This window comes from Haplochromis burtoni, unplaced genomic scaffold, assembly GCF_018398535.1.
Source record: "Haplochromis burtoni strain Fernald_Lab_line unplaced genomic scaffold, NCSU_Asbu1 Contig_17, whole genome shotgun sequence".
Lineage (NCBI taxonomy): Eukaryota > Metazoa > Chordata > Actinopteri > Cichliformes > Cichlidae > Haplochromis > Haplochromis burtoni.
In genome coordinates, this window is record NW_024582378.1 from 794,851 (window position 1) to 812,155 (window position 17,305).

General features: G+C 40.3%; 1 protein-coding gene across 3 annotated transcripts in view; it reads left to right on the forward strand.

Annotated features, from left to right (window-relative positions):
* The window catches only part of clip2 (CAP-GLY domain containing linker protein 2), a 52,765-nt gene that overhangs the window by 19,313 nt on the left and 16,147 nt on the right, over positions 1 to 17,305 (forward strand). Inside the window, exons 4-9 of one of the 3 annotated variants that reach the window (XM_005916008.3) lie at positions 3,028 to 3,152; positions 6,702 to 6,915; positions 9,299 to 9,496; positions 10,434 to 10,537; positions 11,670 to 11,730; positions 13,355 to 13,459. In XM_005916008.3, coding sequence (XP_005916070.1) covers positions 3,028 to 3,152; positions 6,702 to 6,915; positions 9,299 to 9,496; positions 10,434 to 10,537; positions 11,670 to 11,730; positions 13,355 to 13,459 — 807 coding nt within the window. Of the gene's footprint in view, positions 1 to 3,027; positions 3,153 to 6,701; positions 6,916 to 9,298; positions 9,497 to 10,433; positions 10,538 to 11,669; positions 11,731 to 13,354; positions 13,460 to 15,563; positions 15,615 to 17,305 lie in introns of all 3 variants that reach the window. The other 2 variants (XM_014330759.2, XM_005916009.3) reach the window with 2 other exon arrangements.

Sequence of the window (17,305 nt, forward strand, 5' to 3'; positions counted from 1 at the left end):
AGTATGCAAAAGTAGTGACACAGAACTATACACAGTGTATTGACTCACCAAAATGAAAAATGAACTTTTTCTTAAATTGCCACATATTTTCAGCTCATTAATGAATCTTGGGATAATTTTAGCCTTTGCTAACCCTGATGCTAATTTCTGCTCCCGAAGTTCTATAAACCTGCTGCGGTCAAGTATACGTTTATTGTACCATTTATTATGTTTTAACAAGTTGTTCCTGCGGCTGCTTGGGGTTTGGGGTAAATGGATTCTTTTCGTGTCACATCATGATGTGGCATAAAAAAAGTAAGAGTAGTTCCTCGTTGATGTTGGGATTTAGTCGTGTAGAACAGTTTTATCTCGAATACCTTGGAGTGAAGCTTTCAGATGACTTTGAAAATAAGAGGAGCCAAGATTGGGGCTTATGCTGACTGGCTGCTTTGGCCCTGCTGGCATTTTAACACAGAGTCACTGAGACATCACGCACCCCAGCAGACAGCAAACCATCTCGGTTTAATAACTTGTGACACCACAGTGTTTCTTGGCACAGCTTCCACTTTGGCCTCAGTGGTTTAAGAGAAGGACAGAGTCAGCTCAGGAGTGGAATATTAATTTGACAATAGAGGAGTGACTCACCACGCCTTATTTTAGTCTGTCCTTGTCTTCTGTTTCATGCTGAATCCAGCCATGTGTAAAAATATTTTATAAGAGACTCTGATGGACTCCAAAACAACAATTACGATTCTTAAATTGTAGATAAATACAGAAGCATCTGTTGCTCTAAGCATTTTTCCACCACTGGGAATGGGAGTATTGTAATCGAACAATAGGTAAATAGATACAGATGGAGATTCAGATAAATGAAATTAACACAAAGGAGATGAATAAAATGTAACCATGTTGCTTTTGTCATCTCTGACTGTAGTGTGCTTTCTCTTTAAAGGCTCTCCTCTTAAATGCTGAGTATCTGTGCACGTCTGTGATGGTTTTTGTCATAAATGTGGTCACCATGTGTGAAGGACAGTCCTCAGCCATCAGTTTAGATCATCTTCCTCACAGGAAACCTACTTTTTTCTGACTGGAAAATACAGAATTGAGAGAAGTGAGTGAAGCAGAGTTTACATGTATTGAGTTAGCCTAGTCAAATATCTCATTTCTGGAGTAAGTTCAAACAGCTGATTAGCCGAATGATTGAAAGTGAATAAATAACAAGGTTAGGTGCTGATGGAAGCAGAACGGAAACGTTTCTGTTTTGACTTCTATAATTACAAACTGGATTCCTGGAGGATTTTAGTGTTGAGTGTTGTCTTTGAACTTTTTTAATATATTTATAATGACAGGAGAGTAAAAATTCTATGCAAACAAAAGCCTAAAAGCATGTTCACTTACTGTACACATCCAGAAATATCTGCAACAGACACATCGTGTTACAGATCGATCAGAGTGAACAGATTCTGGCTCACAGATGTAGGTCCAGTACTGGTGTGTGCTGGCAAATAATGACCCCCCAAAAAGTAGGTTGAGGTAATGGAGTGTCACAGCTGTGCAGATAGAAAGACTTTTCTTCTGCTTTAACTTTGTTTTGGGTTATTTATGTGCCTTTGTTTCTACAGCAGACATTTTCGCTTATTAGGATATACATGTCCCCCAAAAGCATACCACTTCTCTATATTCAAGTGTCCAGGTAAGACAGTTTGACAGGGAGCTTAATGTTATTGTGTGCACCTCTACGTTACAGAAACAGAGACCCTGCTTATGCCCACACCCACACATTTACCGTCTCGACCGCAGGAAGGAACATCTTGAACAGAAAATGCTAAAATTACACCGTCATGGCCATAACTGCTGACATTTCTCATTAGAAGAGCATCCTGTGTTTGTGATGTGGAGCCTGACCAGCACTGGAGTTCAAGGCCATCATTAAAAAAGAGATATTTGAGAGAAAAAAGTACACCTCGACCAGTCTGTTCAGAAGCTTTTAAAGTTAAACCTGAGCACAAAATTCAAGAAACAGGGCACTGCTTTCCTCTTCAAACACAAATATAAATATTCTCTTTCGCTCTGTTCATTGTACCATCGATGGCTGTGAATGAAACTGTGAATGAAACTTGTAGCAAAATACTCAACAGCTGTGTGTCCCTCCACTGGCGCGGAGTTTTCGCTGTTTTAGATGCTTGTTTGATGCGATAACATGTTTTTTGTTCGTTAAGTTGACGCTTTTCCTGAAGCCTTCGTTACCGTGTTTACTGGACACTTAACGATAAGCAATGTCTTAATGATTGCATGAACGTGTTCAGTGGATCTTTGCAGACTTCTGAGGCGACTTTGTAAAATTCACGTTAGCAACTAGTGCATCGTTTTTCTTTTCCTCGATGCATTTGTTGTCCTGCAGTTTATGGTGTGTTTTCAGGCAGTGGAGTAAAATAGTTGTGTTGGACTGTTGCACATGCTGTAAATCCAAAGTGTTCCCAAACAACAGTTGATGATCCGCTTTTAAAAGACAACTTTACACATTGTTTCATAAATGACTCATTTATTGACCTAAACCTAAACCCCCCGTCAGAGATAATGGGTATCTCAATGATTGTTTTTAACTTCCTTTGTTAATCCAGGATCTCTGCTTACTGTGACTCTTCTTCTCTCCTTCTAGGTGTCCTCTTTCCATAAGTGTAACTTAATGACAGTCTGCATGTGCTGCGTTTAGGGGAAGTCTGTAAATTGTAGCACCGGTTACTCACGCCACATATTAGAATTTAAAATGAAAGCTCCATTACAATAAAGTCTGAAAAAAGTAAAGGATCCATATATTTCCTGACTCAACTGCATCTTAAATAAGTTAATAGAAAGAAGAGCGCATCAGTAGCAACGGTCTCTATCTTACAGAGGCAAAAGGGATTATGGGAACTGATGTGTGAAATTACATAGAGTCAGATTTGATTATGATGTTAAAGACAGTGTAAAACTCAACAATTTGACACTTTGTATTGAATTGTTTGTATTTAAGTGTAACTGATTTCTTCCCTTTGTTGTTGTTGTCAGGTTGGGGGCTCGAAGATGGGAGTCATACGCTATATGGGGGAGACAGACTTTGCTAAGGGCGAATGGTGTGGGGTCGAGCTGGATGAGCCTCTGGGGAAGAATGATGGTGCAGTAGCTGGTACAAGGTATATACAAACACTATGCATGCCTCAATTTCCCCAAATTCCTGCTCTCTTCTTACCCTAAAAGGAAATCAAGGGGAGGGATGTTGATCTGTCCGCTCGGCCGTTTGTGCTCTCATCTGTTTTTCAACGAAACAGTTCGACCTTCTCGCTCAGAGCTGCTCTGGACTGTTTTTTATCCTCATATTTACTCCTTCAGACTCTTGCTTAGCCCGCATAGCACACATCATCCCCCTTTCAATCATGGGAAATGTCTTAAAACATTTGAAATGTAGTTCCAGGCATTTTGAAGTACTGGTGGAATTTTAGAGCCAAGCAACAAGAATATAAAACTAACATTTTTTAATGATACTCAGGATCCAGTACCAATCTATGCTAGATTTTTCTGGATAGGTTATTAGTTTGTTGAGTTATAAATATTATACAATAATACTTATATCATTATACCCAATATCAAATATAGATGGACAGTGAGGCGATAAAACCAAAACCATGTGTTCCATTAAACTGTAGTTAGAGGGAAAAATAACACTACAGCATGAAATAAAAACACAACAAAGGCGTGTTTGTCTTGTTTCTTAAATCCGTCATAATTTTATAATTTTTGGACCCAAAGATCAGACTGTGACCAATATAAAGTCTATAAGTCTATAAAGTCTATAAAGTTTTGTTTGCGAGTGAGTGTTGAGCAGTGACAGACTGTGAGGAAATGGGGGCGTCCTGAACACTGCTGGTGAATCTGGGTGGTGTCTGTAGAGAGGGAGAGCTTACAGGTGAGGTTTTTTTTACAGGTAAGGTCTGACTTGAGAATGCAGGAGAAAAGAGATTGGGACAGGGTACCTGTGGGCGGGCGCGTGAGGGCGCGTGAGTGGCAGGGTGGTACCTGAATCCACTGGGAGCCTGGTTGTGAGCTCCTGACTCCTCAGGGATACACTTTTCAAGGGATGACTTTTCAAAGACGAGGTAAAAGGCTTCAGGCAGACAAGTTACCACCATTGTGGATGCAATGAACTGGCAGAGAATAACGTAGTTACAGCAGGCGTGGAAGTTCAAACCCAAGAAGACCAGCTCCACTCAAGGGAACGACACAGGGCAGCGCAGTTCTCCATCTGAAAGAACAAAAAACCTAAAGCCTTATAAATTCTTAGCTAGAGATACTTAAAGAAAGGTTAGAAAAGTCTTTGCATTCCTGTAACTTAATGTTCTTTTCCTTGTTAGTTAATGAGCAGGTAAATGAAAATATACTCACTGTCCTCTATATATGACAAAGAAATCCAACAGATACTTTGCAGCTGTCACCATGTCGGCTTTTTGAATCTAAAAGAAGTTATTAGCTTAGCTCAAATTCTAGCTAGTATTGTTAGCAAACTGCAGATACCAGCTAGTTAGCGTAAAACAGTAACAGAGACAAAATACTAGGATTTAAATAACCAGACCCATTTGTTATCTTTCAGTACAATTAATCCTAAAGCAGGTCATATTATATATAATTCAAACAGATAATCTCATAAAAATAACATAAACATATTTTAGATTGACTAAAGTTAGCGGAGGCCTAGCTCGTAGCTAGCTGGCGCCACTTCAAATGTTTTTTCTTAAACTTTACACACTAAAGAAATGTAAAGGGGTAATTATATAAAAAAATCCCTCTTTGTGTAATATTAAAATTATGATGATCTGATAATCTGAAACATGTAAGCGTGACAAATATGCAAGCCACTAGGAAATCAGGAAGGGGGCAAACAGTTTTTCACACCACAGTACTTGTCATGTAGGGGAATTAGCTATAGAGAACAAAACTGCTTCTGGTACCTGGCTATAAGTGTATTTATTTATGCTATAGATGCGGGCCTTAAAACACGGGAGGCCATGTTAACATGAGTCACTTTAGGATTGAGCCTCAAGTGGCCGCTTCAGGAACTGCAGTGTTTGTCACTCATGCGTAGGGATGGGTATCGTTTAGGTTTTATCCGATACCGGTGCTAAACCGGTACTTTTGAAACGGTGCCGGTGCTTAAACGGTGCTCAAACCGGTGCTTAAAGAATGGAGAACACAAAATTGGTCCAAAAACCACTCATGTTCAGCTGTTTTTTTGTAAAAAGATAACAATGTTAGCCTTTTCTGCAGCTAGAGGGCATATATGGTATCACTCTTGGCTGGAAGCAGTGCTTAAACAATGGAAAAAATACAAACTTTGTCCAAAAACCTCTCATGTTTAACTATTTTCCACTTTTTCTTTGGTCATTTTAGCCTTTTTGGCTAGGGTGAAGTGAGTATCTGCCATCAAACAAGAAGACAGCTGCATGTAACTATGATGATATTTGCTAGTTCACCTTACATGCATTAATGTAATAACGTGGTTAGCCTACTCAATGTAAATTACACACGGACAACATTAGGCTACTCACGCAGATGAAGAACGGCTGCTGCTGCCATCATCATCCGTCATCATTTCTGCTACACTGCCAGGGCTAGTAGTTTTTGGGGGATGTTGCTAACTCCGAGTCCGATAACAGGCAACCCACCCGCAGTAGATGCGCTCGGTGTGAGGTCTCGCAGCAAGCTATCAAATACGGCTTTTAAAAAAAACGCTATGCGTCGCCAGGTGTTTCATCGATTCTGTCCTTTTTCATTTTAAACTTCCATTGTTTTCGATTCAAATTCGTTGTTTTCATTCAAATTTCTGTTGTTTTCATTCAAATTCTGTTCTTTCATTCTAATTCCGTTCTTTTCATTGAAATTCCGTTGTTTTCATTCAAATGCTTTTGTTTTCATTCTAATTCTACTCTTTTTCATTCAAATTCTATTGTTTGTTTTAGAATTCTGTTGCTTTCATTCAAACTCTGTTCTATACATTCTAATTCCGTTATTTTCATTCAAATTCCATTGTTTTCATTCAAATGCTGTTGTTTTTTCTAATTCTGTTGTTTGTTTTAAAGCACTTGTTGCAGGCTGCTGAGTTTGCATATTTTGCTGTGAAGTACAGCCAGACTTTTGACCGCTTCGCTTGGGCATTTTTAATCTGTAGCTCTGCTCTAAAAGAACGTACGTACCTGGCCCCCCTACTATCCTCGGAAACGTAAAATGATTGGCTAGAATAAGTGTATCAAGCCAGGAAAAAAAAGCACCGAAATAAAGCACCGAAATGTGCAGCTGCTTTTCGGTTTGGTTACTATCTTTATGTCAGAACCGGTGCCATCATGGCACCGGATACCGGTACCCATCCCTACTTCATGCGTCTTCATTTTTCACGCTGGGAGGTTGTTACGATGTACTGTATGATGCAGCTGGCCTCCCGACTCTTTAGTTTATTATTTTATTTCTGTTTTTATTCACAAACCAATTAAATGATGTTGCAGGAGCTGTAAGACAAATTTCCAATGTATCAAATATTAAAATATATTCAAATATTGTTACTATTTATCAAAAATTCCCTTCTCTACATTGAGAAAACTGAAAACCTATTGCAGATACATGACTGTAAAGCTGCTCTGTGACTTCTAAATAATATCCTCGTCCTCTTGCATCTCCCCCTTCTTCTCTTCCTGCAGATACTTTCAGTGTCTCCCTAAGTTTGGCTTGTTTGCTCCAGTCCACAAAGTGATCCGCATCGGCTTCCCCTCCACCAGCCCGGCGAAGGCTAAGAAGAGCAAGCGGGTGGCAATGGGAGTTTCCTCTCTGGCCCACAGCCCCAGCAGTTCCTCCATCAGTTCAGTCAGCTCGGTGGCCTCCTCTGTAGGTGGACGTCCGAGCCGTGCTGGACTGGTAAGACGACTGCAGCGCGCCTCAAATCCGCCCTTAGAGTGGGTGGATTTGAGGGCGGGAAATGCACTTATTTTCTTTCTCGCAGTTAGATAAGAAGGTCGACACCACTCTCATGTCTCTAAGCTTCCTTTGAGGTCTCAGCCAGTCCTGATGTCTTGTCGTCTTTATAGTTTAAAGTGGACCTAATCGGCTGATGTTCAGCTTCATGTTTCTTTTGAGACACAAGTGGCTTAAGGTGAAAGTTCAGATTTAAAAACTTGCAGAGCAGAAAAATTATCATATTTTGCATGTGTGTGGGGCTGTCGCTTCCTGAAATGACCATATAAGGAAATCCCTGCCAGCTGATATCAGCCAGAGCCAAGAGTAGAAAAAATGGTGTTGAGGATTTATATTTATATACTCATGCTGTTTGAAACATGTTTAATTCACATATGTTTAACAGTTTGGATATATTGTAACAGTATATATGGATATAGTTATGTAAATCTCTAGATTGATTGATAGATAGATGAGAGAAAGTGTATCGCTAAAATGCCAGTCGGGGGCTGCTGTATTGATACTTACCCTAATCAATGCATGCTTCAGTGAATGATCCCATTTGTCGATTTTTGGCTATAATTCAGCTTGCACTGCTGACTCAAATAACTGTCCTCATTGAGGCAACAAAATAAAATAGCCTTAACTATTGCACAGTAGCTAATACAAACCACAAGTTTTCATTGCAGGTCCACTTTAAGCAAAACAAAACTTGTAGCAAGTGAGTTTAGAGTAGGTGGGCACACTTTTTGTTACCTTTGGACAGAGCCAGGCTAATTACATGCTCCTGAGCTGAGCTAAGCTAACTGACTGCTATCTATGGAGTAATCTTTACCATACAGACATGAGAGAGGCAGAATTCTTCTCATCTAAGTGTTAGCAGGCAAGCAAATGAGAATATTCCCTAAAATGATCCCTTTAAAAGTCAGTAAGTAAACATGACCACAGGGTTCATATGTATATGCATATAAAAACCCATATCCCTGTTAGGCTTGGCCAAGCATCTCACTTCTCAGCTGCAAAATATTTTTATCCAAATATTAAAAACATCCCTATATTTTGAATTTTGTCATTGTCCAAAAACCTGCTTGACCTAACTGCAACCCCCCCCCCCCCAAATAATTCACAGGAATGATTATTAAGATTAGGAACATCTGTTTATTAGTTGCTCATAATTCTGTACATTACAATGTCTGAAAGTCTTTAAATCTAATGAAATATCGTGGCCGCAGATTCAAACAGGAGGATGATGAAGTGAAGTGAAGTCAGACAGCTTGTTTCTTGCACTGCGTCTTTAAGACTAATATCCTCAGCAACAGCTGGCAACTGACTGAAATAATGGGACATCAGGGTATCTCGCATCGATTTTAGCATCTGGGTACGGGCCAGGTCCTGATGGAGAACACTACCCTTTACTTTCCTTAATTGTTGGCAGCACTCAATGCAACCTTTGTGAATTATCAGTCTGATGGCACAGCACAAAATTGTCTTTCCTGAAGATGCTTCGTCCTGCACAGTTTTAATTTTCTTAAGTGGTTAGAAAGCAGGCGCCGTTTTTAATTTGGATGGTGAATTATGGGCACAAATTTGCACAAGGATCTCTCATTCACTGTGAACGTATGACGCTTACTGTGAGTCTATGTGCTACATAATAGTGTTGCCATCATAAAAGCATGAATTTGTTACCTTACAGGTTGTCAAATACACAGGCATATGACATTAAATTGAGCATGACTGACACATTTTATATGAAATATCTACACATAAAAGTGCAGATGTAATGTTTTATGTGCAGAATGCTTCAATCTAGCTTGTTATTAAAGAAAGTTCCATAAATGCTGCTGAAATGAGACGAGGTATAGAGGGCTGGTAGAAATCCTGTCAAAGAGCATCCTCTAGTGGCCAAAGAGAATACTGCAGCATTCACTGTGATTAAATGGTTGTTTTTGGTCTCCCTGCTGCAGATATTCCCAACCAGCCAGATATTTCCTCAGAGAGGAAGAACATGTATATTTTCTAAAGCCGTATGTAGCTAACAATTTAGAAAATAAGTTTAAAGTTTGCTATTGTTTTTTTAATATGACTTATTATGAAAAAGCAGAGACCTGTCATGTCACAGACAGCTGATTTCCTGTGATCACAAAGCAGACGATGAAAACGATGAAAGTCTGATGTCAGATGCATCGAGATGTTGGATTCTGTTGGATCTGAGAGGGACCTGTGCGGCTAACAGGATAAACGATGTTTCTGAATGCATCAAGCCCAATCTGCATTTCCTTTCTGTTCACACTTTCATCCTCTTCTTAAAGTCTTATCTTCTTTGTCCCCCTCCTCCCCGCCTTTAAAGCTGACGGAGACATCATCGCGCTACGCACGGAAGATCTCGGGCACCACCGCGCTGCAGGAAGCCCTGAAGGAGAAGCAGCAGCACATCGAGCAGCTGTTGGCCGAGAGGGACTTGGAGCGGGCGGAGATGGCCAAGGCCACGAGCCACATCTGCGAGGTGGAGAAAGAGCTGAGCGCCCTCAAGGCTCAGCACATGCAGGTACGAGGAAGTAGGGAAAACACAGCTCGACACTTACTTGGTCAGGCACAACGTCATGTCTTAGAAAAGAGAGGCCCGAATACAGGACACTGGCAAATGTAATAGTAACGGTAAACAGTTACTGCCTAACAAAGTGGACAAAGTGAGGAAGAGATGAGGAGAGAGGAGACATGACAAAAACCCTCGCCTTGGATCTTCATTTTAAGAGATTTAAATCAAATTTCAGGTATGGTTCATGTTCCATGTGTGATCGCAGATGTTACCTGAGCCAGTTTAGTGGTCATTATATTTAGGGCTAGCTTTAATTAAATTCACAGCCTAGTGCAGCGGAGACAAATATTTCTTCCTCTGTTCTCACAGCTTTCATATCCAGATGCATTCTAGGATTTTAGGCCTTCATCACGGCACACTGAGGTTTAGGGCTGACTGCGGTGTGAAAAAAAACTGCACAACACAATGAAAACTAAAGAGACTATAACCATTTTAATACAAGGAATGTAGTTATATAGCTATTTTACAACTGGAGATAGAACAAAAACCTACAATAGTCTGTGTCAGAAGGGGCAGGTGGGGAGGTTATACTTGAATTTTACTTAAAATGTATTTATGTTAATGTTGCTGTCTGGTTGATTTCATGGGAAACAAAAGCACAGTTTGGGTTTAAAAAAATCACCATTTTACACACTTTTAAAGGCAGTTGCCCATTTACAGCCAGCTTCTCTGACCACAATTAAGCACATAGTAATGGTCACAAAAACCGACCCCGCATCATCTCGCTTTGCGCTGCCCACACTGTGAAAAATGACGCCAAAGGGGCTTTTACAACGCCTGCGTGTCCTTACTGAGCGTCTGTATGTGACGACTTGAGAGGGAGAACGGGTGGAAAAGGAAAAACCTTTGTCGGTGTGAAAAAAAATTTTTTGTCTCCTGTTTGCAGTATGTGACAGAGAACGAGAATGGTCTCCAGCAAGTCAAAGCCATGCTGGCCAGCACGCAGAAGGATAAGCTGGAACTGGCCAATCAGCTCGAAGAAGAAAAAAGGTAATCGCTCACACATCATTCAATTCAGTTTTATTTATATAGCGCCATATCACAACAACAGTCGCCCCAAGGCGCTTTATATTGTAAGGTCGACGCTACAATAATACATACAGAGAAAAACCCAACAATCGTATGACCCCCTATGAGCAGCACTTTGGCGACAGTGGGAAGGAAAAACTCCCTTTTAACAGGAAGAAACCTCCAGCAGAACCAGGCTAAGGGAGGGGCGGGGCCATCTGCCACGACATCATGCTTTCACTTTCACACAACAGTGTTGCCACATAGTTGAAATCTTAATTATTGGTAACTGTTATAGAGTGATCTCACATGATGCTCTTTTAGCTAATAATCTGGGATTTGCTTTCATTTTTATAAATATTATGAGATGATTGAGTTGCTTAGCTTAGCATTAAGCCTAGAAGCAGGAGTAGATATCCTGGCCACAAAACCCTCTCCCTGCGCACTCTCACTCCAAACAGCACCTTAAAAAAAACCTTAAGTGGAAGTGGATTACGAAATTCCAACACTGAGTTTAGTGTCCAATATGGAGAAAGCTCCACATGCCTAGTAAAATATTTCTTTCGCATTTAGTTTTAGTTTTCAAATTCACTTTTTGGTGATCAAAATATCTATTCTTGATTCCTTTGGATAGAGGCGACACTGTCCCAAAGCTTCCTGATGTGTTTTTATCGTACTCGTGAATTAGTCGCCCTCATCAGCCCCAAGTGGGACTCCTTGTTGTCACGGAGACACAAAGTTTAGGGTTTTGATCCATATCTCAAAGCTCAGGAAATGACTTAGCTTCCCGAGGTTACCAAGCAGAAACAGTTTCTGCTCCTAAAGTCAGATATTATGCATACATGCATGTGACGTGTACAGAGGACAAAAAGCAGGTAAATGCAGGCTAATCTTAGCTTCCTTTTAATTAAAAATAAAAACAAATTGCTTAGAATGTTTGAACTTTTCCTGGGAGACGAATCTGTCTGGTGCGTCTCAACCAATATGACAAAAATTGTGACTTCTGCAAACTGCTGTGATTGTCTGCAGCTCCAGTCACTCCCTGGACACTGTGTGAGACTTGAATACTGCTCAGCTAATCGCCCCGTCTTTATTTCCCATAACGCTTTTACAGGAAAGTGGAGGACCTGCAGTTCAGAGTAGAAGAGGAATCCATCACCAAAGGAGACCTGGAGGTATTTATCAGAATTAATAGCTGAATGAAAAAAGCCTATGTGCCTCACAATGCGAATCACCGTAATATCACAGGTCCGTGTTAGTCACAGGAGATTCTGTTTTCATGCTTTGCAACCCTGAAAGCTCTGTCAGCGTAACGCACATCCTGGACATCGGGACAGAAAGGAAGAGGAAAGGGAAGAAAAAAGCGTCTGGGTGCACAAAAGAAACCTTGATGTGATAATGTGCAGAGTTCCTGAATTCCACATAGGCGGCTATATAAATACAGAGAGGTCGGACTGGGTTTCTAGTTTAACAGGGTGTGCGTTCGGGATGTCCTCAGCTGATGTCTCATGAGTGGTGATAGCACAGAAAGACAATATTTTAAAACTGATATAAAACATGAGACACAAGCTTTGTGTAAAACAGGAATTATTTTTAGTCAAATTCTTTGATACTTGATTAGAGTGTGTGTAACAACTCCACACGAATCCAAAGCTCAGACAGCTTTTTTCCCTCCACATGTATCTGCATAGTGTCATAGACAGCAGATATTCTTAATATCCGCTGTTTTGAGCACACCTGCTGTTCAAACCTTTTGTTTGTGAGGCACAGCCAATCAGAGGACAGCTGGCTTAAAGTAAGGAGAAGCTAAAACAGCTTGATTCAGGCAGAAAACAAACTTAGAGGCTGAACCAAGGTGCAGAATAAGATAAATCAGGGAAAGTTATGTGTAAAATGATTTAATAGAGTTCAAGAATAAAAATATGTAGTTGGATGATGATAATAATAATAACAATAACAGGCTCAAAAAGGTGAACATATTTGTTCACTTCATGACTGAAAGTTTTATTCCAAACAATTTTATCTCTTAAAAATAAATGCAGATCACATTTCAAAAATTATGCAGGTCTTTGTTGTCACATTTAGAAAATACCATATTGTTTCCACAGTGAGTGGAAGCCATGTTTATTTGCCAGTCACCATTAATAGACTTAGACATGCTCAAAGTGCAATTAAGACGTTATCTCCTGTAACAGGGGAAAGGAAACTGAATACCATTGTACCGATTGGTTAAAGGATGAGGAACCCACAGGGATAAGTTGTATTTTTTTCCCCACTCTTTGGATAAAGTACATGTTTTTTAATATATTTGCCTTTCATTCTTTCAAAAGATTTGCTGACAACAATAGGATGAAATTTCAGCCTTGAATAAGATGTGACTCTTAATGCCGATCATGTTTATTTACTGTATTAGACATAAAACAGTGTATATGAATGCAATCAAACCATGTGTTTTAATGCTTTTTCATGGTTTGCACAGTCTGCGCTGCTTAATGCACGTCATGCATTAAGCAGCTCAGACTGACGTGTGAGCCATCTGCAGGTGCAACTCTTGTCTTCTCTGGTCATGTACCTGTGACCACAAAGTTGTCCTTAACTGCAAATTGCACTTTCTGTGAAAGTGAAACGTAACCTCAGATCTCCTCCTCAGCTTGTGCACCCTGCTGCCGTCTGCAGAGCTGCCCTTTCATCATCAGCTGTCAGCCGTTTTGATCACCTTCTTTGATCTGTATGGGTCTCTTTTTCCTTTCAGCCTCCCTTTTCTTTCTTCTTTGTATCTCTCTTTGTCTCTTCCCGTAGACTCAGACGAAATTGGAACATGCCCATATTCGTCAGCTTGAGCAGAGCCTGCTCCTCGAAAAGTCGAGAGCAGAGACGCTCCACAAAGAATTAGAGAAGCGGAGGGTAAAAAACAAAAATACACAAGCAAACCTTTGCCTGTGGCCACTGTCCCGTGCGCTTCTGCACCTGTTTGCTTCTCTGTTGATGATAACTCACATATCCCACCCGTGGCTGTGTCCAAATGTAGTTTAGATATATGCAAAACATACTTACAGTCAGTACGTGTCAGCATACCGGCCCCATGTGACTACACTACAAGTATTATGGGCAGGAGGATAGGCCCCCAGCATGCAGACGCTTGCTAACAGGTACAGGTGTGAACTCCACAACAGTCACAGAATAAAATATGAGGATAACCTCACCAGAATAATTTGAAATGACTCATAACTGTGGTTGAGACTTGTAATGAGTGTAGCAAGCTGAGGGAAGTGTTGTAGTTTAATGGATTAGGCTGATGTTTAGTCCAAATCCCATAAAAAAAAAAAGACCAAAACCAACAAGCAGAAGAGAGACAAACAGGCCCAAACTTTTGGTTCCACTGATGGCTTGACTCATTTAAAAAAAGTTAACATACTTAACTATCTTTGTAAAATCAAACTAAGTACTGTTAGAATCTGGAAAAGAACTAGCTTTAGGGGTTAACATAAACATTTATTTATAAAAATATAAATAACAATGCAAAGCAGGGCCTCTTCGCAGTAACATGGTCCAAACCTTTCCCATTGCAGCCCACTTGTTGTCATGTGGGCATGAAGCTTTCTTTAATGGCTTTAAGCACTTTAATTTTCAGTGGGATCTATTTAATAAGCGGTCAAATCCAGTAAAAACCTCTTTAAAGAGTCTGGTAACTTTGACTTTTCTCCCTGTACTTAAACTGTGCATACACAGTTTTGCTTCATTGATGGCTCAGCTTGCTAGCCTGATCAGTGAAACTGCACGTAATGATCGAGGGGGTCATTGCACGATCATATGGTGATAAATTGCAATAATAAATCACAATGGATTCCTTCCTTTTGCAACTGTAATGAGGTCTGTGTTGTACAAAGCTCTCATATTTTATTGAGTATGGCTTCAAACTAGCACCTGAGACCTTGACCTCTGACCTCAGTAAACACTTTTGTGATGAGTTTAAGTGAGAAGTAGAGACATTTTCCCCATAGACATCTATACATCTGGGCTTCTTTTAACAACCAGAGCAAGCGGGGAGAATGGCTTCACTTTTCAGACGTTTTCTGTAGTCTCTAGTTTGCATTCTCTTAATGTGAATAGTACATGCATGCAACATACGTATTTTTTTAAGCCTTTTAATGTGAATCAAACTGAAAAAAGCACAGTTTGTGTCAGTCATGGCTGTTATATCAGCTCCCACCTAACTCAAACCCAGGATAAATAAGGTCTTAGTAGATCTGGTTTTGGTCTTTTCATGGATTTGTTTATAATCAATAATGTATCTATGGAATATTACCAGCTTTAATATTTAGAAATAGATGGGAAAGTAGTGGAAATATGAAGTTTGTTATTTACTTAAAATGATAGTGGGTGTTGGTCACAGCTCTTCACATTACACATGATCATTAACCAGACTGGCTTTATCTGGGCCTTCCTCTGCTTCATTCCATCGCTTGTAATCAGAAAACAGAGGCTCGCAGCTGCTTCAGCTTTTCTTTTGTCTAATGTTGCAATTAGCTGCCATTAATTTTTATTTAAATGGTTTTTTTTCCCCCCCCCTTTAAATCCAAAGCTGGCTTTCAGATCTGTCGCCTGCTGCACTTTGAGACGTCGGGACGTATCACTCGAAACGGCCCCCTTCCACTTAAGCTGTGGAGGATGAATCTCCCCAGGCGCCACACCAATTTTTGAGCAGTTATGTAATTAATAACACACGAGAAGTCGCTAAATTATTTAGGGGATCCATTACGGACGCTTCGATAAATTTTTCAAGACAAATCATAGGCGGTGCCGCCCATTTTAGTCGGCGCCGCGAAGGACGTCCTTTACACCACTTTGACATGCAGCGCTGCGCTCCACGTAGACAGGCTCTTTAATAATAGACCACGGTATCACAAATCAAACCGCGCAAGCTTTCAATTTTCAGCCATCAAAAGATAACAAAACACTTTGAAATGCTTGGATTCGTATATGCAGTAAGGTCTGCTTCTGCCAACAGGGAAGATGCACTCATGAAGCGGTATCCTTGAGGTTGGGTAAGAGAACCAAGGTGAAAAAAAAGAAAAAAAAAAGATTTGATCTTGTTTTGGCTTTGATCCTCTCTTGAGCTATCTCAGTTCCTGACTTCAAATCGACTTCAGATGCTGTTGAGGACATTAACCTTGCATAGACTCTTTTACTCCTCTGTGTGCGTGCGTGTGTGTGTGCGACGTCATCTGAATGCTACTCAGGCAGCGTCTCTGGTGTGAATCAGCTAGTAACTCTGGTCTGGTCAGCTGGGATCTGGGTTGAAATTAACATCTGTGCACTGTGCAGCAGGTCCTCCATCTTAATCTCAGTTTTGTTTTTTTTTTGGCTGTTTTTCTTTTTCCATTCTGATTGGAAACAAATGTGTGGAGGATGTTTGCAGCTGTGCATATGTCACTGTTGAGGTTTGCTCTATTATATTTGCTTGGCTGCTTCTAGAAGATCAGAGAATGGCTGCGCTCTCCTTTCATTTTCCACCTTTGGTTTTTGCACACTGAGCTCCACAAATGTTTGGACAGCGACAAGTTGATCCTTTTGGCTCCTCGCTTTAATTATTTTGGATGGAAATGATACAATGGCTTTAGCATTTAAGTGCAGGCTTTCCGCGTTATTATGAGGGCAGCGTAATAATTCTGATGGTTTATTTGGACTTTGATCCCGAGTGAAATGCAAACCCTGACCGGTGCCAGTGTTTTGATGGTGTTCCTCTAAAATTACGAGTGACTGCAGTTGTGAACAGCCAGGGAAAGGGGGAAAAGGGATGGCAAAATCCATCCGCCATCTGTAGAAGACTTAAAGCTCTCTTAGTCAATATTTTAATATAAACAACAGATTCAATGACCTTGCAAGTGGTTGCATAACCCACACAGAATTATTACCCAGCTGTCTGTCCTCTATGCTCGGCCTTTCAGCGTCTCCTTGGTCATTATTTTTGGTTTTTCGGCCTCAAGCAGAGCAAGGCAGCTATTATTAGAGAAGTAAGTTCTGATAAGTAGACGGGTGTGTCAGCTACTGATGGCAAACTGTGTTCAGCACTTTTAAAAAGCCCAATCTCTCCTGACGGAGTTGGTCGGAGACAGAAAAATGATTAAAAACCGAGTGACTATTGGCAGATTCATTAATAAGCAACGCTCGCTAATGCCCCAGCCTAATTTATTAAAGATATTTCACCTATATTAATTACACTAAATAAATATATTAACACAAAGTTCCCAACAGTATTTTCATACATCAAGATTTTATGTCCACATGTTCCACAGTTTCCTGCATTGATATTCATCATCATTAAAGTTACCAGACATCTTAATATTAATGGGAATCTTGAGGAACTTTGGGTGTTGCATCACTCATATTTATGTTGCAAGAGTGAAAATCTCAAATGCCCTCAGCAGGATAGGGAGTTAACCTCTGTTCTGTCTTTGTGTAATGTGTTTTTCCTCTGCTGTATGTTGGCTTCGTGTTATTTCTGACAAAATGCCAGTTTAGCCCTGAGCGACTGTGCTGCTCCAGGCAGCTCTGTGAAGCTATCTGCACCCAAATAAGAACATGAAGCTTCGTCAGAGTTCTTTAAGAAGTTAAATGAAAGGAATAGCCCTCAGTTGGCTTATTTATAAGTCTTGCCGATATTTGCTCTGTTTTGGACTTAATTTTTGTTTTCACCAACTCCTGAAAATGTTTGCCACAAAAAAAAATGGTTGAACCAATAGATACTTT